The sequence below is a fragment of the Cyprinus carpio genome, chromosome A21 (assembly GCF_018340385.1).
Source record: "Cyprinus carpio isolate SPL01 chromosome A21, ASM1834038v1, whole genome shotgun sequence".
NCBI lineage: Eukaryota > Metazoa > Chordata > Actinopteri > Cypriniformes > Cyprinidae > Cyprinus > Cyprinus carpio.
Window position 1 is genome coordinate 7,004,502 of NC_056592.1, and position 24,603 is coordinate 7,029,104.

General features: G+C 39.0%; 3 protein-coding genes across 10 annotated transcripts in view; 1 reads left to right on the forward strand and 2 right to left on the reverse strand.

The window, feature by feature from the left end:
- LOC109054846 (spectrin alpha chain, non-erythrocytic 1) overlaps positions 1-14,971 on the forward strand; it is a 27,598-nt gene extending 12,627 nt beyond the window's left edge. Inside the window, exons 22-56 of one of the 7 annotated variants that reach the window (XM_042778787.1) lie at positions 82-141; positions 511-709; positions 827-931; positions 1,584-1,616; positions 1,745-1,780; positions 2,045-2,092; positions 2,764-2,855; positions 2,980-3,124; positions 3,607-3,788; positions 4,274-4,373; positions 4,508-4,705; positions 4,794-4,940; positions 5,059-5,162; positions 5,253-5,415; positions 5,660-5,674; positions 6,934-7,065; positions 7,157-7,294; positions 7,437-7,541; positions 7,637-7,845; positions 7,936-8,056; positions 8,170-8,291; positions 8,436-8,568; positions 8,683-8,781; positions 8,901-9,060; positions 9,190-9,266; positions 9,381-9,590; positions 9,679-9,975; positions 10,054-10,166; positions 11,165-11,182; positions 12,579-12,633; positions 13,507-13,703; positions 13,892-13,945; positions 14,034-14,180; positions 14,254-14,401; positions 14,513-14,971. In XM_042778787.1, the coding sequence (XP_042634721.1) occupies positions 82-141; positions 511-709; positions 827-931; positions 1,584-1,616; positions 1,745-1,780; positions 2,045-2,092; positions 2,764-2,855; positions 2,980-3,124; positions 3,607-3,788; positions 4,274-4,373; positions 4,508-4,705; positions 4,794-4,940; positions 5,059-5,162; positions 5,253-5,415; positions 5,660-5,674; positions 6,934-7,065; positions 7,157-7,294; positions 7,437-7,541; positions 7,637-7,845; positions 7,936-8,056; positions 8,170-8,291; positions 8,436-8,568; positions 8,683-8,781; positions 8,901-9,060; positions 9,190-9,266; positions 9,381-9,590; positions 9,679-9,975; positions 10,054-10,166; positions 11,165-11,182; positions 12,579-12,633; positions 13,507-13,703; positions 13,892-13,945; positions 14,034-14,180; positions 14,254-14,401; positions 14,513-14,638 (4,288 nt within the window). In that variant the 3' untranslated portion in view covers positions 14,639-14,971. The remainder of the gene's footprint in view (positions 1-81; positions 142-510; positions 710-826; positions 932-1,583; positions 1,617-1,744; positions 1,781-2,044; positions 2,093-2,763; positions 2,856-2,979; positions 3,125-3,606; positions 3,789-4,273; positions 4,374-4,507; positions 4,706-4,793; positions 4,941-5,058; positions 5,163-5,252; positions 5,416-5,659; positions 5,675-6,933; positions 7,066-7,156; positions 7,295-7,436; positions 7,542-7,636; positions 7,846-7,935; positions 8,057-8,169; positions 8,292-8,435; positions 8,569-8,682; positions 8,782-8,900; positions 9,061-9,189; positions 9,267-9,380; positions 9,591-9,678; positions 9,976-10,053; positions 10,167-11,164; positions 11,183-12,578; positions 12,634-13,506; positions 13,704-13,891; positions 13,946-14,033; positions 14,181-14,253; positions 14,402-14,512) is intronic. The other 6 variants (XM_042778789.1, XM_042778788.1, XM_042778790.1 and 3 more) reach the window with 6 other exon arrangements.
- On the reverse strand, positions 14,735-19,040 carry LOC109054819 (dynein 2 intermediate chain 2). The gene is made up of 9 exons (XM_019072065.2): positions 18,606-19,040; positions 18,248-18,499; positions 18,053-18,162; positions 17,811-17,968; positions 17,392-17,501; positions 17,133-17,300; positions 16,051-16,283; positions 15,790-15,947; positions 14,735-15,337 (listed from the first exon to the last, which is right to left on the reverse strand). Exons 1-9 carry the CDS (start codon positions 18,681-18,683, stop codon positions 15,099-15,101), a joined length of 1,506 nt encoding a protein of 501 aa, XP_018927610.1. The 5' UTR covers positions 18,684-19,040; the 3' UTR covers positions 14,735-15,098.
- A 929-nt stretch (positions 19,041-19,969) lies between these two features.
- Positions 19,970-23,450, reverse strand: LOC109054845 (protein SET-like). Of its 2 annotated transcripts, none has more exons than XM_042778799.1 (8): positions 23,153-23,450; positions 22,135-22,192; positions 21,891-22,033; positions 21,678-21,781; positions 21,472-21,585; positions 21,197-21,367; positions 20,962-21,100; positions 19,970-20,799 (listed from the first exon to the last, which is right to left on the reverse strand). In XM_042778799.1, the coding sequence occupies exons 1-8, from the start codon at positions 23,223-23,225 to the stop codon at positions 20,795-20,797; spliced, it is 807 nt and encodes a 268-aa protein (XP_042634733.1). In that variant the 5' UTR covers positions 23,226-23,450; the 3' UTR covers positions 19,970-20,794. The 2 variants fall into 2 exon arrangements, with proteins under 2 accessions (XP_042634733.1, XP_042634732.1); XM_042778798.1 differs by having other exon boundaries at positions 20,957-21,100; positions 23,153-23,449.
- Positions 23,451-24,603: the final 1,153 nt, after the last annotated feature.

Sequence of the window (24,603 nt, forward strand, 5' to 3'; positions counted from 1 at the left end):
TTTCCCTTTCTTTCCTTTCTTGTTTTCTTTCTTTCTTAATTTAAATGCTTGCATGTGTCTGCCTGCCCTGCCCTGTGGCAGGACTGTGGTCACCAAGGAGGTGTGCAGCGTGTCTGTGCGTATGAAGCAGGTGGAGGAACTGTGAGTAGGAACTGTGTTCATCCACATTCCCCTCATCCATCTTGCTGTTTCTCTCATGTTTTAGGTCTTCTGTCATTCTGTCTGTCCATCAGATCATTGTCTCATTCTTCCTCCTCTTCTATTCCATCAAGGGATAGACGTTCACATCTCTTCTGAGGATGTTGTCATTTTGAGTTATTTTTTTTTTTGTTGTTGTTGTTGTTTTTTGTAGAATTGGTATCTAGATGTTTCACTCTGTGTTTTCGGTCGCTGACTATGCAGATTTTTTGCCGTTAGTTGAACCCCTGTCCGTGTTTACATTTCCCATTTCCTCTCCTAGAGGGAGATGTTTCAATCCCAGTGTTGAAAGGCTCTTACCTCTCTCTCTAGGTATGGTACACTGCAAGAGTTGGGAGAGAAGAGGAAGGACATGCTGGAGAAGAGCTGCAAGAAGTTCATGCTTTTCCGTGAGGCGAACGAGCTGCAGCAGTGGATCAATGAGAAAGAATCTGCGCTTACTAATGAGGAGGTCGGCTCTGATCTGGAGCAAGTGGAAGTGCTGCAGAAGAAGTTTGATGACTTCCAGAAGGTATGTTTTTCTTAAACATTTATGACTCATTTATCACTGGACACTTGCATTAACTAATACATGTTCACTGATTCTAAACTTGTTTTTTTTTTTTTTTTTTTTTTTTTTGTTTACTAGGATCTGAAAGCAAATGAGTCTCGGCTGAGGGACATAAACAAGGTGGCATCTGAACTGGAATCTGAAGGACTGATGGCTGAAGAGGCTCCTGTTGTGCAGGCCCAGGTATGACTAAAAACACTTTACACACAGGGAATTTAATTAAACCTATATTGCCTTTAAAAAGTTTGTGGGGTCATTTTTTTTTTCTTTGCTAGCGTGCATTAAATTGATCAAAAGTAATTGTAAAGACATTTATAATGTTTGAAAAGATTTCTATTTCAAATAATTGCTGTTCTTTTGAGCTTTCTATTTTTCAAAAAAAAAAAATTAGGCAGCATAACTGTTTACAACATTGATAATAATAAGAGTTTCTTGAGCACCAAATCTGCATATTAGAATGATTTCTGAAGGAAATGAAAACAGTTATTTTAATTTGTAATATTTCACAGTATTAATGTTTTTACTGTATATGTGTTCATATAAGTGTAGCTTTGGTAAGCATACTAGCCTTCTTTCTAAAACATTAAAAAAAAACCTTAACCAAACTCAAACTTTTTGATGGTAGTGTACATTATGATGTTTTCTACATTTTGAGTCATTCCACTCATCGATTTTATGTTTACATTGAAACTTAGAAGAGTATAAATGAGCAGTACTCTTATTTAAATGCCTGAATTTATGAGCTTTGTAAATTTGGTGATCTTACTTATTTTTCCCCGTTTCTCTTTCCGACCCTTCATTCCTTCATCACATAACCTCTTCATCCCGCCATCAGCAACTAGAGATGCTGGGCTCAGCTCCTGGCAAGGTCATTATTGTACCATTCATCTTGTCTCTACAACAGTTGTGGTGTCTGCATGAAACAAACACATGAATATCATACAATGTTTTTTATTATTATTTAAACTGATTCTATTTATTGTATATATTTCACAGGATGAACCAGATTCCAAAGGTGCATCTCCATGGAAGGTAATATAGCATGCTGAAATTGAAATGCTTTGAATTTAATCTATTATATCTTCTAATCTTGGGTCACTGAAATTGATGCATGTTTAATTTTTATGTAGGGTCTTGTTTGGCCTGTATGTCATCCACAGTAATGTTTGGATACTGTGGTTACAGAAAGACAAAAACAGTCTGGTTCTTGTAACTCCTTTTGTGACACTCTCTTGACTGGTGTTTTTTTTTTTCCTGCCCTCTCTTTGTTTTTTACACATTTTTTACTCAATGTAGTCTGTTCGCTTGGCTGTTCAAACAACGGCCAACTTTAATACTATTAAGGTAAGATTCTAGGTTCTTAGTTTCAGTCTTTAAATCTTTTCTCAACCGATCCCGCTAAATCCTGCATCGTGCCCCATGTACCTGGAGGACTAACTCATCGTGGTGGTCTTGTATGCTTACTATGGTTTTCTTGTTCCCCACATCCTATTACTGAACCATCAACTGTGCAGTTGCATCCCCCTCCCTTTGTTTCCATTCATGAGTCTGTCTTGACCATTTGAAATAACTCCTTTATTTCTTCACACCATATGTTTTGGTGGAGGTAAAACAGCCATTCTAGAATACATTAACACTTCTTTTTCAGTTTGTGGCTGATGCACCCACCCAAGTTTTCCATATTTGCTAACTGTCATCACTCATCCTATGCACTTTAATGTTGTAGCCTTTCTGTTTATGCCACTCACCCATACTGTCGCTACTGTTATGAAGAGCAAATATTGTGCAAAGGTTATGGAGGCATTTATGTTGTGCTTTGGATAGTGGGTTGGCTGTTAAATTTCATGTTTCTGAATGTAGATTGACAAAAAAGCTGTGTTTCTCATCAGTCATTTTATGTAATTTAAGACAAGACGTGACGGGATCCTATCATTGTTTTAACTGGACCTATAATCTGACCTAGATTATAGTTCCTAGATTAAATTAGCTGCTAATGGTTTTATGCTTGTGTGTAGGATCTGAACAACCGTTGGAGGGCCTTGCAGCAGCTGGCTGAAGACAGAAGCAACATGCTAGGTAGTGCTCATGAGGTGCAGAGGTTCCACAGGTACATATATGCCACTGATTAACCTCAAAATCATCTGTCATACATACTGTTTTGTTCATGTTATATTTGTATGATGTGAGCCACATGAAGTGCAGAGGAATTCAGCTCAGTGTATGATTTACAGGGATGCAGATGAGACTAAGGAATGGATTGAAGAGAAGAACCAAGCCCTGAACACTGATAACTACGGCCATGACCTCGCCAGCGTGCAGGCTCTGCAGCGTAAGCACGAAGGCTTTGAGAGAGATCTAGCCGCTCTAGGAGACAAGGTAAAATGTTTACCATTTTTGGTGTGCTTCATTCCTAACAAAACATCCACTAAATATCTAGTTCAGTCATGAAACACTATATGGCACAGTCTGATAGGTCCTTTAGATGCAAGCTGCTACTGATCACATTATTTACTACACGGCACAACCTGATTGTTCTCTGCTGATTCTGCAGCCATGAGCTTGCTTGTTCAACATTTAAATAGTCTGGTACAGTGTTCGCTGTAAATTGGTTCTGCAACACGCTATCAGAGTTCCTCTGAAGCCCTCCACCTCGCCCAGCACCACCTGTCTAGGTCTGCTACAGGATTTATGTGTGCCTATTCAAGCTGCAACAGCATGTCTAACATGCTTGTGCTGGTGTAGCGTCTGTATCAGATCTAGTCCTCCAAGAACAAAAACATTAATATTGTCATATCTATTAACATTTAAAGCTATTTTAAAGTTGTCATGATTGATATATAATTTTCTCCCTGGGGTAGGTGAACTCTCTTGGTGAGACTGCAGAGCGTCTGATTCAGTCTCATCCTGAGGCTGTGGACGACATCCAAGAGAAGTGCACCGAGCTAAACACAGCCTGGAGCAGCCTGGTGGGTCGTGCTGACCAACGCAAAGAAAAACTGGGCAACTCTCACGACCTGCAGCGCTTCCTCAGTGACTTCAGGTTAGGAGAAGGAAAAAAAGAGAGATGGAAAGAGAGTATAACAGATGCAAAACAAACAACTTAGAGAAACTGAGTAGGGCCTTGGCGAGCATCTGTCGGGTTAGTTTTTTTTGGTGTGTTCCACATGTCAGCTCTCATTGTGAACATTCCAGCAAAATTCAGCCCCAAACTACAACAGTGCCGGTATTCGGTAATGCGATATATCGCGGTAATGAATATGCACGATATTGTTATCCTATTTAAACACACCTGAACAAGGCAATCAGTGTTTTCGGGATTACTAGATAGATACAGGCAGGTGAGTTTTTATGAGGGCTAAAGCTAAACTCTGCAGGATAGTGGCCCTCCAGGACCGGAGTTGCCTATCCCTGCCATAGGCTTTCCTCGCCACTAGTTCTTTGAAGCCGGCTTGCTGTGTCCCGGCCTTCTGACATCAGAGCAGTAATATAGAACAGACTAAACAAATCTGTGCTCCTGTCTCCCAGAGATCTCATGTCCTGGATCAATGGAATCAGAGGGCTGGTGTCTTCAGATGAGCTGGCCAAGGACGTCACTGGAGCGGAAGCCCTGTTGGAGAGACATCAGGTACTTAAAAACACCTATTATATGTACTTTGTTACAGTTGCTGTTTAGAAGACGAGTTTCTTTTGTTAGTATTAAGCAAAACCCTGTTTATCTCATGAACATATGTTAAGCGCTCACCTATTTACATTCTGTAGGAACATCGCACTGAGATTGATGCTCGTGCAGGCACGTTCCAGGCATTTGAGCAATTTGGACAGCAGCTGCTTGCCCGTGGCCACTACGCCAGCCCTGAGATCCAACAGAAGCTGGAGGCTCTTGAACGGGAACGTGCTGACCTGGAGAAGGCCTGGGTCCAGCGCAGGATGATGCTGGACCAGTGCCTGGAGCTTCAGGTTAGCAAGGACCATGTTTACATTTTATACACAAAACTTGGACACTTGAAGATGGCAAATGTCATATTTTTCTTTTTGTCTCCCGCAGCTATTCAACCGTGACTGTGAGCAGGCTGAGAACTGGATGGCAGCTCGCGAGGCCTTCTTGGCCAGCGATGACAAGGGGGACTCCCTGGACAGCGTGGAGGCTCTCATCAAGAAACATGAAGACTTTGATAAGGCTATCAATGTGCAGGTCAGCAAGCGTCATTGTGATATGATGCAGTCAAGCTCAACTTTATTTGATTTTTAAATTTGGGGTGTTTTGTGAAGATTTTTTTGTGCTTATTATTTACATTTGTCTGCGCTCACAGGAAGAGAAAATTGCAGCACTGCAGTCTTTTGCTGACCAGCTCATTAGCGCTGACCACTACGCCAAACCTGAGATCTTTAATCGCCGTAATGAGGTCTTAGACAGGTCGGGGTTCTTTTTGATACTGCTCTCACTAAGCAAATCTGTCCAATATGTGTGATTTATCTTAAAGCAGTATGTCCTTTTGACCTCCAGGTGGCGCCGTCTCAAGGCTCAGATGATTGAGAAACGCTCTAAGTTGGGTGAGTCCCAGACTCTGCAGCAGTTCAGCAGAGATGTAGATGAGATCGAAGCATGGATCAGTGAGAAACTCCAAACCGCCACCGATGAGTCTTACAAGGATCCCACCAATATCCAGGTAACATTACATTTCAAGTATCACTCTCTGGACAGATAAGTGAATATTTTTGCAAACATGTTAAAGTTCTAAAGGTGAATATCCTGCCTAAGTCTAACCTTGTAAATATATGAATGCCATAATACATTCAAGTGCAAATTAAAATGTGTTTCTCATATTATCCCCGCCTCAACCAATCCCGAGTGTTTTATTATATAGGAAATTAAACTGAAACTCTGTCTGTGTTCCCATTGTCTGTTTCTAGCTGTCCAAGCTGCTGGTAAGTGCAGTAGTGTGCCAGAGCTAACTAACCCCAAAAAGGTCTCTTCACTTGTCCGTTGTCTTATTGTTTTGTCTGTAAATGTGTATTTGAGTTCCGTATGTCTATTATGTGTCTCGCTTTGTACAGCATCATCAGTTGTTTGTCCCCTTCCTGCGCCCCATCGTTGCATCATTTAATTTTTTATTTCTGGGTGTAGCCTCCATTTTCTTGTTGTCACTGAAGTTGGGATGTCTTGGTTTAAATTTGTTCCATACAGAAAAGCTGAACTTCTTACAGAGTTGTGGATCTAAGAGCAAACTTTGACAAAAAGTAGTATGCAAAGACAATTTCTGGCTATGTTCAGAATAGTTTAGTATAATTATATGCTTTATGCTTCCTACTGTTTTATGTACTACTATGTGAAACAGAGCACATTACACATTTGATAAATATCGCAGTTAGTGTTTCCAGTTTGTTTGTGTCAGGCCAATAAAGGTCAAGTTGAGTACATTACATTGTGGGATACAGTATCCCACACAGTGTGTCCTAATTGTACCGCACATTTTGAAAAATTTAGTAAATTATCCAGATATTAAATGCATACAGATTTTACAAAAAATATCTAATATGCATGCTCCAAAAGTAGTATGCATAGTATGTTAGAGTACTATTCCGAACATAGCCGCAATCCTGTTTTAACCCAGAGAGAGAAAGTGGAGAAGTGCTTTCAAGCAAGTAATTCTGCTTTGCTTTTTGTGGAATACTGTGTTAAAACAACAGAATCGTTTACATGTGCTACAGCCAGAATCCATATGCAGTTACAGTACCAGCAGCCCGGCTTCCTTTGAGTGTATCAGCAAATGCTTTAGATAGGCCGTTTGGAATTGCTTTTTCCTTCTTCTGTTCTCTCTGGGTGATATAAAATGTGGAATGATCTCAAACAAAACACCCCAACTCCTCCTAGGTTCGGCACAGAGTTCATTGTGTGCTGGATGATGTCCAGTTCATTTAATTGAATGTTCCATCAGGCTTTGATTGTGTCCTGTTCACAGTATGAGTTCCACGTTACATGTTTGGTCCTTGTTTGGTGGTTTGTAAATTCACAGTCACTTTACTTTTTTTTTAAGGCTTATTTTAAATAAAAGTTTATATCATTGTCATGTACACATCTGCAGAGTTAGATACAAAACCAGCTATTGCTTTTTCAAAGCCGCACCCATGCATGACTTCACTGTGTGGCTCAGTTTTGCTGTATTTCGCTTTCTTGACACTTTCAGAGCAAGCACCAGAAGCACCAGGCTTTTGAGGCTGAGTTACACGCTAATGCTGATCGTATCCGTGGGGTGATTGACACAGGCAATGCTCTCATCCAGAGAGGTGCCTGTGCTGGAAGTGAGGATGCTGTAAAGGTAACAATTTTAGAAGCATTTCAGAAATGGGCAGCGGATGAGTTATAGTCTGTGCTCATTTTGCTGTGGTTGTGCTCATATTTGCTCTCAGGCTCGTCTTAATGCTCTGGATGAGCAGTGGCAGTTCCTTGTCAACAAATCTGCTGAGAAGAGTCAAAAACTGAAGGAGGCAAACAAGCAGCAGAACTTCAACACTGGCATCAAGGACTTTGACTTCTGGTTGTCTGAGGTATTGATGACTTATTAGTAGCTACTTAGGATAATTCTTGGTAGATCTTGACTTAAACCATGACTTAAATGTAAAAGTTTCATTAAATAATAACAGTAATAATAATTACAATATCCATTACAAATTTCTCATGTGCTCTTAGGTTGAGGCTCTTCTTGCCTCTGAGGATTATGGCAAAGATCTGGCCTCAGTCAACAATCTGCTTAAGAAGCACCAGCTTTTGGAGGCTGACATCTCTGCTCATGAGGTAGCTCTTCAGACATACTGATCTTGGATCACTCATTCAGAGCATTTCCAAAATCCAGTATATTCTGATTAATGCTTGTTACTGTGATCTTATAGGATCGTCTGAAGGATCTTAATGGCCAGGCTGACAGTCTGATGGCCAGCAATGCCTTCGACACCTCTCTGGTTAAGGATAAGCGTGATGCCGTTAACGGACGCTTCAGCAAAATCAAGAGCATGGCTGCTGGGCGCCGTGCCAAGCTGAATGAGTCACATCGTCTACATCAGTTCTTTAGGGACCTGGACGATGAAGAATCTTGGATCAAGTATGGTTTACATCATTCTGAGGGATTGATTGGATAATTGCTGCATTCTTTTGAGGCTGTATACTAGATTGAATTCATTGCTTCCATTAGGGAAAAGAAGTTGTTGGTGAGCTCGGAGGACTACGGACGTGATTTGACAGGAGTACAGAATCTGAGGAAGAAACACAAGAGACTGGAGGCTGAGCTTGGAGCACACGAGCCGGCTATTCAGGTGCATCATGGTTACATATCAATTCACACAAATGAATAAGCCACGATTGGAGCATTTTAACAGCCAGTTTAATCAGCATTCTGAATGCTAACTGTATTTTTTTGGCCTTGCAGTCTGTGTTGGAGACTGGGAAGAAGCTGTCTGATGACAACACCATTGGACAGGAGGAGATCCAGCAGAGGCTGGCCCAGTTTGTTGAGCACTGGAAGGAACTGAAAGATCTGGCTGCTGCTCGGTGAGAGCTGTATTATACTGTTTTGCTTTTTTTTTTTGTTGGTCTTTTTCTGCTTGTGTTGAAAAGTTTGTATCAATATGATTTTTTTTTTCCAAACACATTTTAAAAATCTTACCAATTATTGTTTGGTTTTCTTTTTTTTAGTGGGCAGAGGCTTGAGGAATCGCTGGAATACCAGCAGTTTGTGGCAAATGTGGAGGAAGAGGAAGCTTGGATTAATGAGAAACTGAACCTGGTTGGAAGTGAGGATTACGGTGATACTCTGGCAGCTGTGCAGGTGCAAAAAAATAAACCACGTTTAGTTGATTATGCCTTTGATCTTGGACACACCTTCATATTTCTGTTATTAGCTTGCGTCTTAAGTTTTATTCCCTTGGCTCTTATTTTTCAGGGTTTGCTGAAGAAACATGAAGCTTTTGAAACAGATTTTACTGTGCACAGGGACCGAGTGAATGATGTGTGTACCAATGGAGATGAACTTGTCAAAAAGGTGCAGTTCAACTTTTAGAAAGTCCATATACTACCCTTTAATGCTTAATTACAGATGATTTCTTTAAAGTAGAATTTAAACTGACAGTCATATTTTATCATATTGTTACTTTTGTGCAGGAGAACCACAACGTGGAAAACATCGTAGCTAAAATGAAGGCCCTGCGTGGGAAGGTGTTGGAGCTGGAGAGAGCTGCAGCTCAGAGGAAGTCTAAGCTGGATGAGAACTCTGCCTTCCTTCAGTTCAACTGGAAAGCTGATGTGGTGGAGTCCTGGATTGGTGAGTAAATGATATTTCATTCAAATGTGTGGAAACTTTCATTTAAAAGAGGGTTTGATAAGAAATAAAGTGTGATTTTTCTCTGCTTCTTCGTAATCTGTAACTCAAATGTGACTTTGGCTTGATCAGGTGAGAAGGAAAACAGCCTGAAGACTGATGACTATGGTCGAGATCTCTCCTCGGTGCAGACTCTGCTCACTAAACAGGTGTGACATTGCATATGAAAAAATTTACAATCATAAATCGTACAGCTGATAGAACAGTAGGTCCTTCCAAGCCTTACTGCTTTAATTGACTGTTTTTATTCCACTCTTCCATAGGAAACCTTTGATGCTGGGCTTCAGGCCTTCCAGCAGGAAGGCATCACCAACATCACAGCCCTGAAAGACCAGCTGTTGGCAGCCAAACACGTGCAATCCAAGGCCATAGAAGCTCGTCATGCTACCCTGATGAAGCGCTGGAACCAGCTGCTGTCCAACTCAGCTGCCCGCAAGAAGAAGCTTCTGGAAGCCCAAGAGCACTTCAGAAAGGTTTGAAGAATGGATTTTTGCCTAAAGTTAGGAAAAGAGAGTTTGGTGTGTCTTAAACTGCCATTCTCTTGTTTTCCACTCCATCCAGGTCGAGGATCTGTTCCTCACCTTTGCCAAGAAGGCCTCAGCCTTCAACAGCTGGTTTGAGAATGCTGAAGAAGATCTGACAGACCCTGTGAGGTGCAACTCTCTGGAGGAGATCAGGGCCCTGCGGGACGCCCACGATGCCTTCCGCTCCTCGCTCAGCTCCGCAGAGGCCGACTTCAGCCAACTGGCAGAACTTGATCGCCAGATCAAGAGTTACCATATGGTCTCCAATCCATACACTTGGTTCACTATGGAGGCTCTAGAGGAGACCTGGAGGAACCTTCAAAAGATCATCAAGGTGATGATGGGATCCTGAAGCATGATTGAATGTGTATAAAGTAGAGTTAAATAATTAATTTTTGTACATGCTCTATAGGAGCGAGAGCTGGAGCTACAGAAGGAGCAGAGGAGACAGGAAGAGAATGATAAACTCAGACAAGAGTTTGCCCAGCATGCCAATGCCTTCCACCAATGGCTGCAGGAGACCAGGTACAGGGGACCAGCATGCAATACTTAGAGTGCTGAGTTCTCTTTGTGTCATTATAGTAGAGTCATCCTCGAGGACCAAACACACACCGCATGCAATACATTTGTCTCCATTGCATGAAATCACACACATCTGTTTGGATTTGATCAAGCTTTCCTGATCTCCATGTAACTTTCTTAGACGCCCATTTGTATTCATGTCATCGACTGTTTTTGTGACTACAGTCTTTTAGTCATTGCCTGCTTTGCCATGTTGTCTGTATCGGTGAAGGTTTTCACATAGATCACAGAACTTAAAGGGATACTCCACCCCAAAATGAAAATTTTGGTATTAATAACTTTACCCCCATGTCGTTCCAAACCTGTAAAAGCTTAGTTTGTCTTTGGAACACAATTTAAGATATTTTGGGTGAAAACCTGGAGGCCTGTGACTGTCCCATAGACTGCAAAGTAAATAACAGTGTCAAGGTCCATAAAAGGTATGAAAGTCGTCGTCAGAATACTACATCTGCCATCAGACGTGCAATCTGGGTTATATGAAGTGACGGGAACACTTTTTGTAAGCGAAGAAAACAAAAATAACAACTTTATTCAACAATTCCTTTGTCAACAGTCTTTTGCCTTTTATGGACCTTGACACTGTTGTTTACTTGGCAGTCTATGGGACAGTCACAGGCCTCCCGGTTAACATGCTAAATATCTTGAATTGTGTTCCGAAGATGAACGAAGCTTTTACGGGTTTGGGATGACATGGGGTTAAGTGATTAAAGACAAAATTTTCATTTTAGGGTGGAGTATCCCTTTAAACCCATCTGGGCTTGATATGCTACAAGAAGGCTTTGTGCTTGTCACAGTAGCATTCATGTAAGTGTTGTGTAGTGGCGATGTCACCGCTCAATGTTTTAACTGTTTCTTTCTCTCTCCCTCCCTTATTTGTCTCTCTTTCCCCATTCCTTTGGCCTTCTCACTGCTACGATGCTTGGGATCATTTTTCTAAACAGGACATACCTTCTGGATGGGTTAATATCACATTTTTTACTCTTTTACTGTAGTATGTTTGTGTGTGTGTGAGTGTATATGTATTGTTTAATAGCATTTAATGATTGTCAAGGAACTGTTGTGTTAGAAACACACATTTGGTATAAAATAAACCAGGAATTTGGGAGTTTCAGGTTAGAGTAGAACAATAATTTGGATGGAAATAATACAGGGTGTCTTAAGATCATCAAAGAAGGACTTTATCTCACTTTACATATATTTTGCGTATTTTATTGTATGTTTTGACAATATATTTCCAGATGTACTCCTTTCTGTTTTTTCACACTCTTCTTCCATTCCCTCTTCATCTCCCACTTCCCTCGTCTCTGAATAGCATAGCCTATCGGAGGGTAAACCCTTTCCAACAATAATAAATCCAATAATAACCTTCCTGAAAGTCCTCCCCCCTTTTTTTCCCCCCCAATAATTGCCCCCTACCCCTCACGTTTTGGGTTTTCTTCTCCTCATGCACTCGAGTCTGATCCCCACTGCAAAGGCTCTGTGTGTGTGTTCACTCCCTTTTACTAACATTCACTGCAACGTGAGACTTTTTTTGAGATGAACCCTTCCAGCTTCTTAATCCAATGAGCCTGGCTACATTTGGCACCGATGTTGAGGAGTGTGAACACTTCATCTCATTCTTGAACCTTTTTGTTGTTTCAGTTATTTGTTGGGTTTTTTATTTGGAGGAAAATGTTCATGCACATGATCCATGGTGGAAACTGCAATGTGATTTCCATGATTGAAAAAGTATTTTTAGACATTTTCAAAGTCCTGGTCTGAATTTAAACAGCTGTGCATTAACATTTTTAGACATTTATAATATGGCTAGTTCAGTCAGACTCTGAATATTTGAGTTTGCACATTTTGCTCTTAAAAGTCCTAAAGCTCCTAAACTAAAACTAAGCAGTGGTACAAATATAGCAGTTCCTAACCCTGTTGACAGCAGCCCTAATCAAGCATGGTCTGGATTACCATGGACATAATTTGGCTTCGTTAGCATGACTTTAGTTACTGTAGTTGCATTCTGGGGTGGCTTCGTAGTTTGTACTCCATATCTACTACAAAACAATTGGTAAGTCCTATTATCATGTACAAGAAATGCAGTAAGATGTAGGTTACATAACTAGACGTGATGACCGTTTGTGCAAACCATTTAAAAATGTAGCATAACCCGGAGTTATACAAAACAGGCCTTTTTAAATCTCTGGAAACTGGTTTTGTTCCTGATAATGACCTAATAACTGAGCTAGTCTAGTGAGAGCCGCTCTTGTAAGGTGTAGACTGGCATGTGGAGTGAGTGAGATGATTTTGGGTGGATGTGCCTTGTGCTCTCGGGCTCCTGCTGCTGGTTTCATCATTCTGTGTGTGGGGCAGGTCCTGCATGGTGGAAGAATCCGGAACTCTAGAGTCACAGCTAGAGGCCACTAAGGTGAGTTTGAGAGCAGTGAATTGATATTTGAGACGTGTTTAATGAAGCTGATCGATTTTGAAAAACAAAATGAATCAGCATTAGTGTATTAAATCAAATCAGTAGCACAATGCTGGTCAAAGCATCTTTTCAATTTGAATATATTTGATATTTTATTGTTTAATATTTAAACTGCTGAATATTTTGTGGAAAGCATAATGCATTTCTTCTTTTATAATTAGTAGAATGTTTAAAGGAACAGTATTTATTTGAAATATAAGTCTTTTGTAACATTAAAAATGCCTTTTGATCAATTTAATGTATACTTGCTGTATGAAAGTGTTTATTTCTTTAAATAAAAAAATCTTACTGACGTCAAACCGTTTGAACGGTAGTCTGTATCATATAAAATAGTGAATACATTGTTTCTGATCAAAAAATGTTAAGAAAAATCCCCCAAAAAATTTCATGTGCAAAATTGTACATCTTTTGCACTAATCATGCAAATTGATCAAATTCTAAAAATATTAATTTTATAAAATATAAAATAAAGTTTTGTTGCTCTCTAAAGACATTTCTTTTTGTCAGAGTATTGTGAGTAAAAAAAAAAAATTGTAGTCATGCTGACTTAAGTTTTTCTTTAGTTAAACGTTGCTGTGGGTGTCCTATTTATATAAAGTGGTTTTCTAATATCCATCCATTTTAAATGACTAGAAGGTCATGGAAAGATCATGGGAATTAATTTGCCAGAAAGTGTACTAACAGTTCACTTTAGAAGTCTGTAGGAAAGAACATTGAAACACTTGCATAAGCCTTAAACCCAAGACGGTAATAAATGCACTGAACTATAAGATGCTCTGTTCTCATGTCTTATCCCTCGGGTTTTCTCTGCAGCGCAAGCACCAGGAGATTCGTGCCATGCGCAGTCAGCTGAAGAAGATCGAGGATCTGGGAGCAGCCATGGAGGAGGCGCTGATCCTGGACAATAAATACACAGAACACAGCACTGTGGGTCTGGCCCAACAGTGGGACCAACTCGACCAACTGGGCATGAGAATGCAACACAACCTGGAGCAACAGATCCAAGCCAGGTGCCACTTCTCAAACCAGTCCACAACATTTTTCCATCATATCATATTATATTAAGAACATTTTTGATGATTATAATCATTATTGATTTTTATTAGAATAAAAAAAATTATACATTGTTGTTGTTTATTAATTATACATTTTTTAACATTTAATTTTACTTATTCTTTTTCTTGTAATTCTCTTCTAGAAACACTACAGGAGTAACAGAAGAGGCCCTGAAGGAATTCAGTATGATGTTCAAGTGAGTAATTAACTTTAATGAAAAACACAACATTACAATGCTCAACTTAAGTGTTCTTGAAAACTTAACAGAAATGTTTGTTTCTCAGGCACTTCGACAAAGAAAAATCTGGCCGTCTCAATCACCAGGAGTTCAAGTCCTGCCTGCGGTCACTGGGCTACGACCTGCCCATGGTTGAAGAAGGAGAACCAGACCCAGAGTTTGAGTCCATCCTGGACATAGTGGATCCAAACAGGTGTGAAACATCATCTGTGGATGAGCTGAATATTCTTTCTGTCATGGAGCTAACATCAGTTTGTTTGGTTCAGGGATGGAAACGTGTCCTTGCAGGAGTACATGGCCTTCATGATCAGCCGAGAAACAGAGAATGTGAAGTCAAGCGAGGAGATCGAGAGTGCTTTCCGTGCTCTCAGCGCCGAGAACAAACCTTACGTCACCAAGGAAGAACTCTACCAGGTACAAAATATCAAACCCATGCCATTTACAAGTAGTATTAGATCAGTTTCAAACTTTTGGCCTCATGTTTGGTGTAAGAAAGATGATCTTAATGAGCTTCTGTGTTTACAGAACCTGACAAGGGAACAGGCAGACTACTGCATTTCCCATATGAAGCCCTACATGGACAGCAAGGGCCGCGAGATCCCGTCAGCTTTCGACTTTGTGGAATTTACCCGCTCGCTCTTCGTCAACTGATTCCCCACCTCCTGCCTGCCAGTGACCAATCGGGATGCGTTTTCCCCCTTCACAAGAACACACAGCTTAACTGCATGGATCTGAATTGAAATTCTCTATAGCGCCCAGTATAGCAATATCTGTATCTTCCTATCACTCTTAACTCTGCATATTTATCTGACACTTCCTCATGCTTCACTGACAATAGTGTAGTGGATCTGTCTGCATTTTATTGTGGTTGTTTTAGCTGTTAAGTGCTTTGCTTTGTTTAACTAACCTATAGAGAGGGTATGCTTTAACATCACCCACGAGACTGCAGTGTGCTTAAATAAACGCTACTGGTTATAACTGGAAGGAATTGTCAAGTGTTTTTTATTTTATAGTGTAAATGTACAGTTGAAGATATGCAATGCATATATGAATGTGTTTTAAGAATGCTCAAGCATGATCAGGACGGTTTGAAATGAGAAAGCTCAAACACTCAGTCCGCCACCTCATTGGCCAGCTGTTCTAGCATTGCCGTCTCCTTGGCACCTTGTTCCGTTAACTCGGCACTGAGCTGCCAGATGTTGACACTACCATCTGCATTGCCCACTGCCATCAGATTTGTGTGTTTGGGGTTGAACTCCAGACAATATGTTGGCTGACCACTTGTGTTCTGGTCAATTGTGGCAGCTGGCCTTAAAGACCTCCGACCCAAATCAAACATCTGGACCAAACCTGCCAGAGAATTTAAAATTAAAGTTTATAATTATTATATATTATATCTTGAGACCATGCTTTAATTTCACTAAATATATATTATATATACATCTTTTTTTTAATCTATATTAAAACTATTAATTAGAGTGCAGTAAATATTTTTAGAGTGCAATCCTTTTTATATTAAAAAACAAAAACAATGTGTGTGTGTGTATATATATATATATATATATATATATATATATATAATTAAACTTAACATTTAAAAAAAAAAACAATTGACAGTAAGTACATATAAATAACTATACATTTTTAATTATATTAAAACAATATTCATTTATAATATAATACTTGATATTATATAATGTTAATAAACAGCATTAATATATTTTTAAATATATAAATGAAAAATATCCAATATAGATCCTCTCTATATTTACTGCTCTTTTGGAGAATTACAGACATCTCACCCTGTCCTGTGGCTGCAGCAAAGACTAGAGGGCGTGTAGGTGACCACCTCACCCCAAACACATATGAATCGGACACCCGTAGAGACAGCAGGGGACGGGGCTGGAGCACAGTGTGCAGGTGAGCCAAACCATCTGTCCCGACACTTACAAACAGATTCCTAAATTCAGAAACACCAGGAGGTGTTACAATTACTGCCAATAAGCCTTCAAGTAGATATTATACTAAGTAAATAACAGTACAAAATATACCACAGAGCTCACCTATGGAACGGCGAGAAGTGGACTGAGTGTACAGGGCCCCCCAGTGGTGAAAAAGAGAATTGCACTGGGGCCCGCAGTGTCACGCTCTCACCATCAGGGGGCACTGCTGACACTGTCTCACTGCTGAAGGAGCATTTGAGCACAAGGCCTCCCTCTGAGCCCACCAAGAATGTGTCCAGGTCCCACGGGGAGAGTGCAACAGAGGTTACTCCTATAGTGGTGCTACCTCGGGTTTCAGGGAGAGACAGTTGTGTTGTATTATCAGGGTGAAATGCTCAAAAATATGTCATGGTCATTCTTATAAAATAAACAGTAATTGAATTAATGTAAAATATATAAAAAACTTAGTTACAAATAAATCATCAACAAAAAATTGTCACTACTTATAAAATAAACAGTAATTGAATTAATGTAAATTATATAAATATATATATATATATATATATATATATATATATATATATATATATATATATATTTACATTTACAATTTACAAACCTCACATTTATTTCAGCTAGTTGACAAAGCAACATTTCTCATTTTAATTGAATTTTAATTAGTTTTAAAAAAGACTAAATAAAATTAACTGAATTAAAAAAAAAATTTAAATTATAAAACCTTTTTAGTTGTATTTAAAAAAATAAAAATGACAAATACACAAAACAACATAACTAAAATTTTATATAAAATTTAAATGAAAACAGAAAATGCAAAAATAAAAATATTACAAAAAAATATATATATTACCATCTCAGTGATACATATAAAAATACTATATCATTAGTACTATATACGGTAAAAAAAAAAATAATTCTTATCATGAAAAGTAAAAAACTATTTTGAGTTAGAAAATGTTTAATGAGTTTGAGATGAAATATAACTTGTATATGACAGGCTTTTTGAGATCCACCAGGCCATGAAAGTCATAATGAAGTAGCACATTCTTTATCACATACTGTTTTATCTGGGATCATTACAATAATTACAAAATATTTTTTTTTGCCAAAACCATATTGTGACACCAAACCATCAAGCAAAAAAACACACAGTCAAATTCTCAAGACCATATTGTGACGCCTACCTTGCTTGCTGCTCCACACTGAGGCACTTGCTGCTGGACAAGGGCATATCCAGAACTCAAGATGAGTTTGGCTTCAGCTCCATCAACAGTCCACAACAGAACTCTTCCTCCTGAACCGGCGCTCAGTATGATAAACTCCCCTCTGCGAGCTCCTGGGACCCAGCTGACCTGAGCACACACACATACTCTGCAGCTATGGACCACTGAAAACGTATTCATTCATTCAGATTTCAGACTTTTTATTTAATAGGTTAAATACCTGAAAAACTGGTTCACGGTGGGTATCTGCAGACATTCCCGTCTGAGCCAGAATGAGGTCCTGTGAGCGGCTGCTGTCCCAGACCACCACCTCACCACTGTACAGCCCCCCTAATGACAATAAAGATGAGTCATCCATATTTATTTATCCGTAATAACTGAGGGTTTGGATTCCACTTTTGAATATAAGAGACAAATACTGCAATATCACTTGAACAAATGATAACACTTTTGACACTCATAATTTACATACTTATAAATTTATAACTCTTATTTGCCCCTTATCACAATTACATAATAAATTTTTTTATTATTATTATTAAAATATGAACCTAGCTGTGTGTGTGAGTCATTCTTTAAGGGATTAAAAAAAACAAAAACAAATGAAAAGCATTTGATTTTGTAAATGTATTTCCATACCAGCAACCACAGACGGTCTCACAGGATGGAAGCACAGACACATGACTGGAGTGGTCACGTCGATGATCACATCCGGCCGCTTTGGGTTCAGATTCTGCCGGTCCAGGTTCCACGTGCACACATAAGCCTTCTCATTGCTCCAATCACCATCATCCACACTAACCCCAAAAATACAACATTAAAACTGCTTTGATTATGACAGCAAGTGGTTTTATGTGTCTGTATGGGGCAAGAGCTGTTACCGGCCGAATCCACAGCCTATGACCGAGCCGGTGCAGTTCCAGGACACGCTGGTGACTTGCAGACCCCTTTCCTGAGCATCAACATGCTGAAGACGGTACATGCAGGACACCTGTGCAAAAAAATCACTAGTTGCTAAATAATTGTAAAAATTATGAATAGATTTATTAATATATTTTTGCATTCAGGGCTCTCACCGACTCATTCTGATCCTCCCAGTTCACTTGAAACCCATCAAAAGCATGACTCTTGGAGTTTTTCACCAGTTCTTTGATAACTATGTCTTCAGCTCTATGCAAGAAGTCCAGCAAACCAGGACAGTCCGAAATGTCTCGATCTAGGGAGAGTGTTTGACTGATCTGCTCTTGTGTCTGGGTGCTGCTGTCGAACACATCTTTGGCTTGTGTTTCAGCCTCTGCTGTGTGAACTGGAAGAGTCTGACACCTTCTCTGTGCGGGAATAAAACACACACTATATATCATCACACACAAGGACTGATATTTACAAGAGTAGGAATATTCTGGTTAGAGAGGCTGAGTAAACTTTGTCACTTACTGATTCTTGTGTTTGCTGATGGGACTTTCTCCATGTCGATTCGGCACCAATTAAGTCAAGAGTTTCATCCGTGAACATGTTTAAACTTTGTCAGCTAGCGATAAACTATTTAATCTTTATCTCAGACCAAAAACAATTATGTTCGTATCTCTACAAAACGCTTAAGTCTTAATAAGACGTTACCGTTAGCTTGGAGCTAGCGATTATTTTTCTTAAAGCACAATTTGCTGGTTATTCGTTAACTATATTTAAAACGGGTTTATGTTCGACGAATCAAAATCTGCTTCTGTGATAGGGAAAATACTTATTGTTGGTAATTTTGTACGATATTTTATTGTATTTGGTCACTGCGCAGAGCTGTTCGGCCCTCCATTGTTATCCTGGATGTGACATCCGTGACTGCGCTGCCATGGATACTGTGAGCCAATCAATGATTGGCTGTCCTGCGTACGTCACTGGTGCTAGCTTCTGATTGGTCAACCTACTCAAAGCAGTTTCAGTTTTATATTATAAAAGGGCATTTTTCTTGGGAAATTCTTACAATTCGGTGCCAAATGGGATTTGAAAAAAAAAAATAAAAAACAGCAACATAACACTAGTTGGTGAAATGCTTCATTATAAAAGGACACGTGAACGTTTTCAAAAGTCATATTAAATATTGTACACAATTGACAGGCACAGGAAAGTAAACCCCCGTCATGAACAAACACATAATAGCCTCAGGCGTCTAATATAAACATTTTTTTTAATTAATCACGAAATAATATAATGTTCTTATTTGATATTATAATGCTGATCACTGAAGGTTATTTTTCTCACATGTGCACTCTCATGCGATTTAAGATAAACGTGCAACTAGTAGAATTACACTAATTGATTGACAACAAACCCATTTTTCTTTATATTAAAAAATAAGCCATTATAATTTTACTTTTATAAATAGATCTTATCATTAATAATTTGAAGTGATAAAATATTAGTTTCCCTTGGGTTTCCTGTAACTTGATGTACATGATACTCTTCACCATAAATGTCAACATCTAACGCAACACAAACATATACACATATCAATATGAATAGTATTTTTTCCTCCATACCATTCAATCAAAATGTAGTTCTAAACTGTAGTAATGACCCAGCTGTCTCTAATAACTTTAAGTGATTGTTCCAACACTGAGCCTACTGTTACACTTTGATGAAACACAATTCAAAATTAAGCTAAATTATAAAATTAAATTAAAAAAAACAAGTTTTAAAGGTGTACCAAAACATTTGAAATAAGTGTATAAAAACACCTTGTACTCTTAAACATGTTCATTTGTACATCTCCAATAGAAGAAACCAGGTGGAGAAAAGACCAGTTGTAGAGTTCTTTAAGATTCTACAGGCTTTATTATCTCATTTAAATAATCCTTTAATTAGCCAAGCTCAAAATTACAAGAGGAAGTTTTTTTGTTTTGTTTTTATTAAAAATGTTTCAAACCTCATGGGTGTCTGTAAAACATTACAATGAAAATTCGATCAACATAAACCCAAATGTTGATGTGTCAAATGCCCACTTGCCCCACCCGACCCCACTGAACTGTCAACAATAATAACTGCCATACCCTGATATTGACCCCAAATCATTTACAAGAGGTGACAGGAGCTAGCTGGTGCTTTCCTTTTGTCCAATACATCACATAGGAAAAAACAGTGTCAACTCTTTGGGGCCCACCTCTGCATTAAAGAAAATATACAAAAGAAAAAGTGGCTAGGTATGTACGCTATGATTAGATCACTGCACCATGGCTTATTATTCAACTCACAACCATTCACAGAAAAAAAATCATTTCATATACTTAATATATAAACTGCTATTTACTTAAGTTTAGTCTACAGAGGATGACGTGCAGATTGTTAATATTTTGTATTTGTCTTTGGAGATGGTTGTAATTAAAGATGACGCAAGAGGCTTCAGCAACGAGATGCCACTAGTTTTCCAATGCAGGAACTGTGTGTCCAGGGAATTAACAGGGTTTAGACATGGTCAGGACAGGAGAGGCTTCAGTAGAACAGAAGATGGAGCACAAAAAATAAAAAGTAAAAACAAAGCTTTTTGCTCCCATGGTTGGAGGATGACTTCAAAAAGGAAAGAACAGGTACAAGTGTTGGAATATGTCCTTATCAGCCTTTAGTCATCCTCCCCATCATCCTGAAAAAAAGAAGGGAAAAATATTTAGGGTCAGATTGTGCCTGCACCTGAAGCTCTTACAAATAATGAATAATGCATTTGCTAAATACATTTTAAATCAATGTCCGCATATAAACTGCCATGCATTAGAAGCCAAAGCTTTGAATAATTATCTCACCTCACCATCTTCTCCATCATCCTCCTCTTCATCTTCCTCTTCCTCTCCCTCATCCCCTTCTTCATCAATGTCCTCCAAACCCTCCTCCTCTTCCTCGTCATCTTCCTCCTCGCCTTCACCCTCTTCATCATCCATATCAGGAACCTGAGAGAGAAAGAAAAAGATAAATACAAGTTCTGACTTGCTATGGCTAATACACACCTGCAGTAATATAATAATAATAATAATAATAATTCATACCAGGTAGTACTGCAGAGGGTTGGGCCAGATGTCATCTTTAATGACCTCCCCGAGTTCATCAGCCCCTGCGTCGGAGTGATCGGTGAACCAGGTGAAGAAGCTCTCTGGCTCTTCATGTTGCCTTTTCTTCCCTGCCTTGGTCTGTGTCTGTCCAGTACGCTTCGTCAGATCCTGCATCACACATAAAAAAGTTAACGTAAACCCAAAAAGTAACAGCATTAGGCCAAAACGATCACAAAAAAAAAAAAAAAAAAAAAAAAAAAAAGTTAACTCACCTTTCCAGCCTTCCATTTGATTTCAGTGGATTTTGAAGATGGGTCACCGCTCTCGTTCAAATGGAATTCTTTTGAGAGGACTTTGTTTTCAAAGTATGGATTTTCATCAAAGTACTGCAGAGAAGATGAAATTACAGGTCAAGACAATTGGTTTGTCACAGCTGTGCATTACTTTCAGACTCGACCAGATGAAAAAGGGTACTTACAAAATCTATTCTGTAACCTGATTTGATGTCCTCAAACTCTGTGACCTCCACCCTGGTCAGGTAATGAAGTGCTTCTTCATCCTCCTCACCGAGCAAGGCTGAGACTATTAATCAAAAACAATACATTAGAATAGAATATATAAACCCATATCAGAAATCAACAATATTTAACATCACCATCAGATGGTCTCAGTATTATATGCATCTTCTCACCTTGTGGATGGTTGACGAATGTTGTGACCCAGAAGTTTGGAATTTTGGCTATGAGTTCTGATCTCTTCTGGAAGAATGGCTGACGTAGCTTATTGTACTTCTGCTCTACTTTTAAGATTTCCTCACTCGCCTGCTCATTCAATCTGAGGAAAACAACAAAAGGGGAAAAATACAAATGCATAAATAAACCGCATTAAATGTGAGCTTACAAATGATACCCGAGCAATGGCAAGTAAAAACTTACCTGTCGATTTCATTCTGTACTTCATCAATGTGTTCAATTGCCTCCTGTTGCTCTTTTTCTGAAATGTAATAAACAGTAACATTAACAAAAAGGCTAATTCGCTATGCCTTTAACATCCTACAAAAAGTAAGACAAAATTGCACGTGCAAGCAATCCTTATATACGGACTAACATAAAAGCATAACTTCACAAATAATCACACATGCACTATACACTAAACAATGCATTCGCACAATGTAAACACGATCTACATCGTAAATCAAACTATCAAAATAAAGCAACATTACCTAATACCAGCCTCACCCGATTCAAAAACACAAAGATAAGTTAAAAGTGAAACCGAGGTGTTAACGCCGAACGAGCAGCTCAATCCGGTGCCGTTTCAGCAGTAGCTGCGCAAGGCCGCGAGGTTTAAACGGAGGAGGAGGCCACGCGCTGGGCCAGATTTACCTTCCTCCCAATGAATTACACATTACTGCCGTGCATTAACAGTTAGATCGGATTAGAAAGTAATTTTGACCCAATTAAGCATCATTAAACACCTTTACAGTGATTTGTGATGCAGCGGCAGCGTGGTTCAATGACACATGCGGGAATGGCTCGTGATGGCGGGGGAGACACAATAACCAGTTAGCCTATTAGCACACAACATGAGAGCAATACAACGCACAAATATAACACTCGAGCCACATTGGACTTAAAACACAGAGTCGAGCACATAAATAAGTGGAAACAACCAAGAACTGTGATGTTTTTATTAATTAAATGGCGCGCGAGCGCAATGTTCGTCGCGCGTGGCACAATGAAGCCGCCGCGCGAGGAAACATGGCCTCCGGTGCGCGCAACATCCCTTTGCTGAAATTACACTGCAAAGAAAGACTTCTGCTGTTTTAACTCGGGCTTCGTTTAAATGTTAAAATAAACACCAAGCGGCTAGTTAAATTGATATTCGTGCTTTAAACGCAAGAAACGTAAGTTACTGAAAATGGCGGTGCGCAGGAGGCCGCCATTACTTTACCCGAGGTCTCGTCCGCTCCGTCGTGATTCGAGTTCTGCTCCTTTCGGCTCACTTTCGCCGCCGACGCCGACATTGTTCCTCCACAGCCGAGGATTTGCCTTCTTACTCCTAAAACAAAAACTCCGGAACGTCCTCCTCCGCTCGATGAAAGCGAAAGTAGGGGGAAATAAAGTTGGTTCTTGCTCAGGTTAGGAGTGAGAATATCACAACGTGTGTTGCGCTTCCCCTCCACACATACAACACACGCACACACTCTAATGAGAGATGCGTATCACGCCATGCGCCTCCTCTTTTCTGACACCCGCCGCTGTGCTCGCGTGCGCGCCCCCTCTGGCAGTCCCGAGAAGGCGCGTGAATAAAGAGCCACGCCTCCTCCTGGGCAGGCATAATCAGAGCTGATAACTGATTAAACGTAATCTGAATTACAGGTTCCAAAAATTAAATACTTGTAATTGCATTTTAAAATACTCGTAATCAGACTACAGTTACTTTTTTATTGATTACTTAATTACATATCATTCACACAATAGCAATAAATGTATAATTTATTGATTCTTCTAATTATGTTTTATCTTTTTCATCTTTTAAATATTCCTCTAGCCTACCACTTCTGCCAGTTTTGTGTAAATATGGAGCTGAAAATCATAACAGTTCATTTATTCATTCATTAATTTACCTGAATGCTTACAGTATATATTATACGTTTATAGAGATTTGACACACTGGTTTTACATCTGATTGTGTTGACCCATATTGTGTTTTGGCAGATACGTTTTGAGGAAAATTATGCATGCATCAATGCTTATAAATATTTAGCCTTGCTAATTCTCAGACAAATTATATAAACTAAAGAGTTACACTGATTACATTTTATTGTTACTTTCAATATGTCTAGTAGGCTATGTTTTACATACCTAGTTTACATGCCTAGTTAGTCTCTGAAAAGAAGGCATATGTTAAGCAAATAGCTACTTTCATAAAGAAGACGTGTTTTTTAAAGAAAAAGTTTTGATCTAATTCACATATCTTTTATTCAAAGACTGTTTTTCTTTTTCTTCGAATTTAAAAATAAAAACTTTTTTTTTTATTTGTTTGTTTTTTTAAATGCAGTGATACAGTACTGATAGAGCTTGTTTGAATGTGTAGTTTGTCGTTTCTAAATTACTACCACACATTAGGGAAGTGTCTTTATGAAAGATATTCTCTGCCTTTTAATTAACTGTAACCAAGCTTTTCATTTAAAATGACAGAGTAAACAAACTTCTCGAAGACTGCAATACTAGTCCTTTGATCCGGGTAATCTAAATTTGGGAATGTCCTGCAACCTTTGTTTTAGTGGCCCAGATTTTTTTTTAACTATTAAGCTACTTCTGCATAGCTACAGTAGACAAAAAAGCAATTATTTTTGAAGTTTAAAGTTTCCTTAAACAAATGTCTTTCCTCTTGTTCCA

Bases quoted from the DNA above. Each gene is read 5' to 3' on its own strand.
- LOC109054819 (XM_019072065.2), bottom strand. From the start codon at position 18,683: ATGTTCACGGATGAAACTCTTGACTTAATTGGTGCCGAATCGACATGG. The intron at 17,301-17,391 runs GTATTTAACCTA...GTGTGTGCTCAG, and splicing joins ACCGTGAACCAGTTTTTCAG to GTCAGCTGGGTCCCAGGAGC. The intron at 15,948-16,050 runs GTGAGCTCTGTG...TTCTGAATTTAG, and splicing joins CACTTCTCGCCGTTCCATAG to GAATCTGTTTGTAAGTGTCG.
- LOC109054845 (XM_042778798.1), bottom strand. From the start codon at position 23,225: ATGTCGGCGTCGGCGGCGAAAGTGAGCCGAAAGGAGCAGAACTCGAAT. The intron at 21,586-21,677 runs GTAAGTACCCTT...TCTTCTCTGCAG, and splicing joins CAGGTTACAGAATAGATTTT to TACTTTGATGAAAATCCATA. The intron at 21,368-21,471 runs GTGAGTTAACTT...TGTGTGATGCAG, and splicing joins TCAAATGGAAGGCTGGAAAG to GATCTGACGAAGCGTACTGG.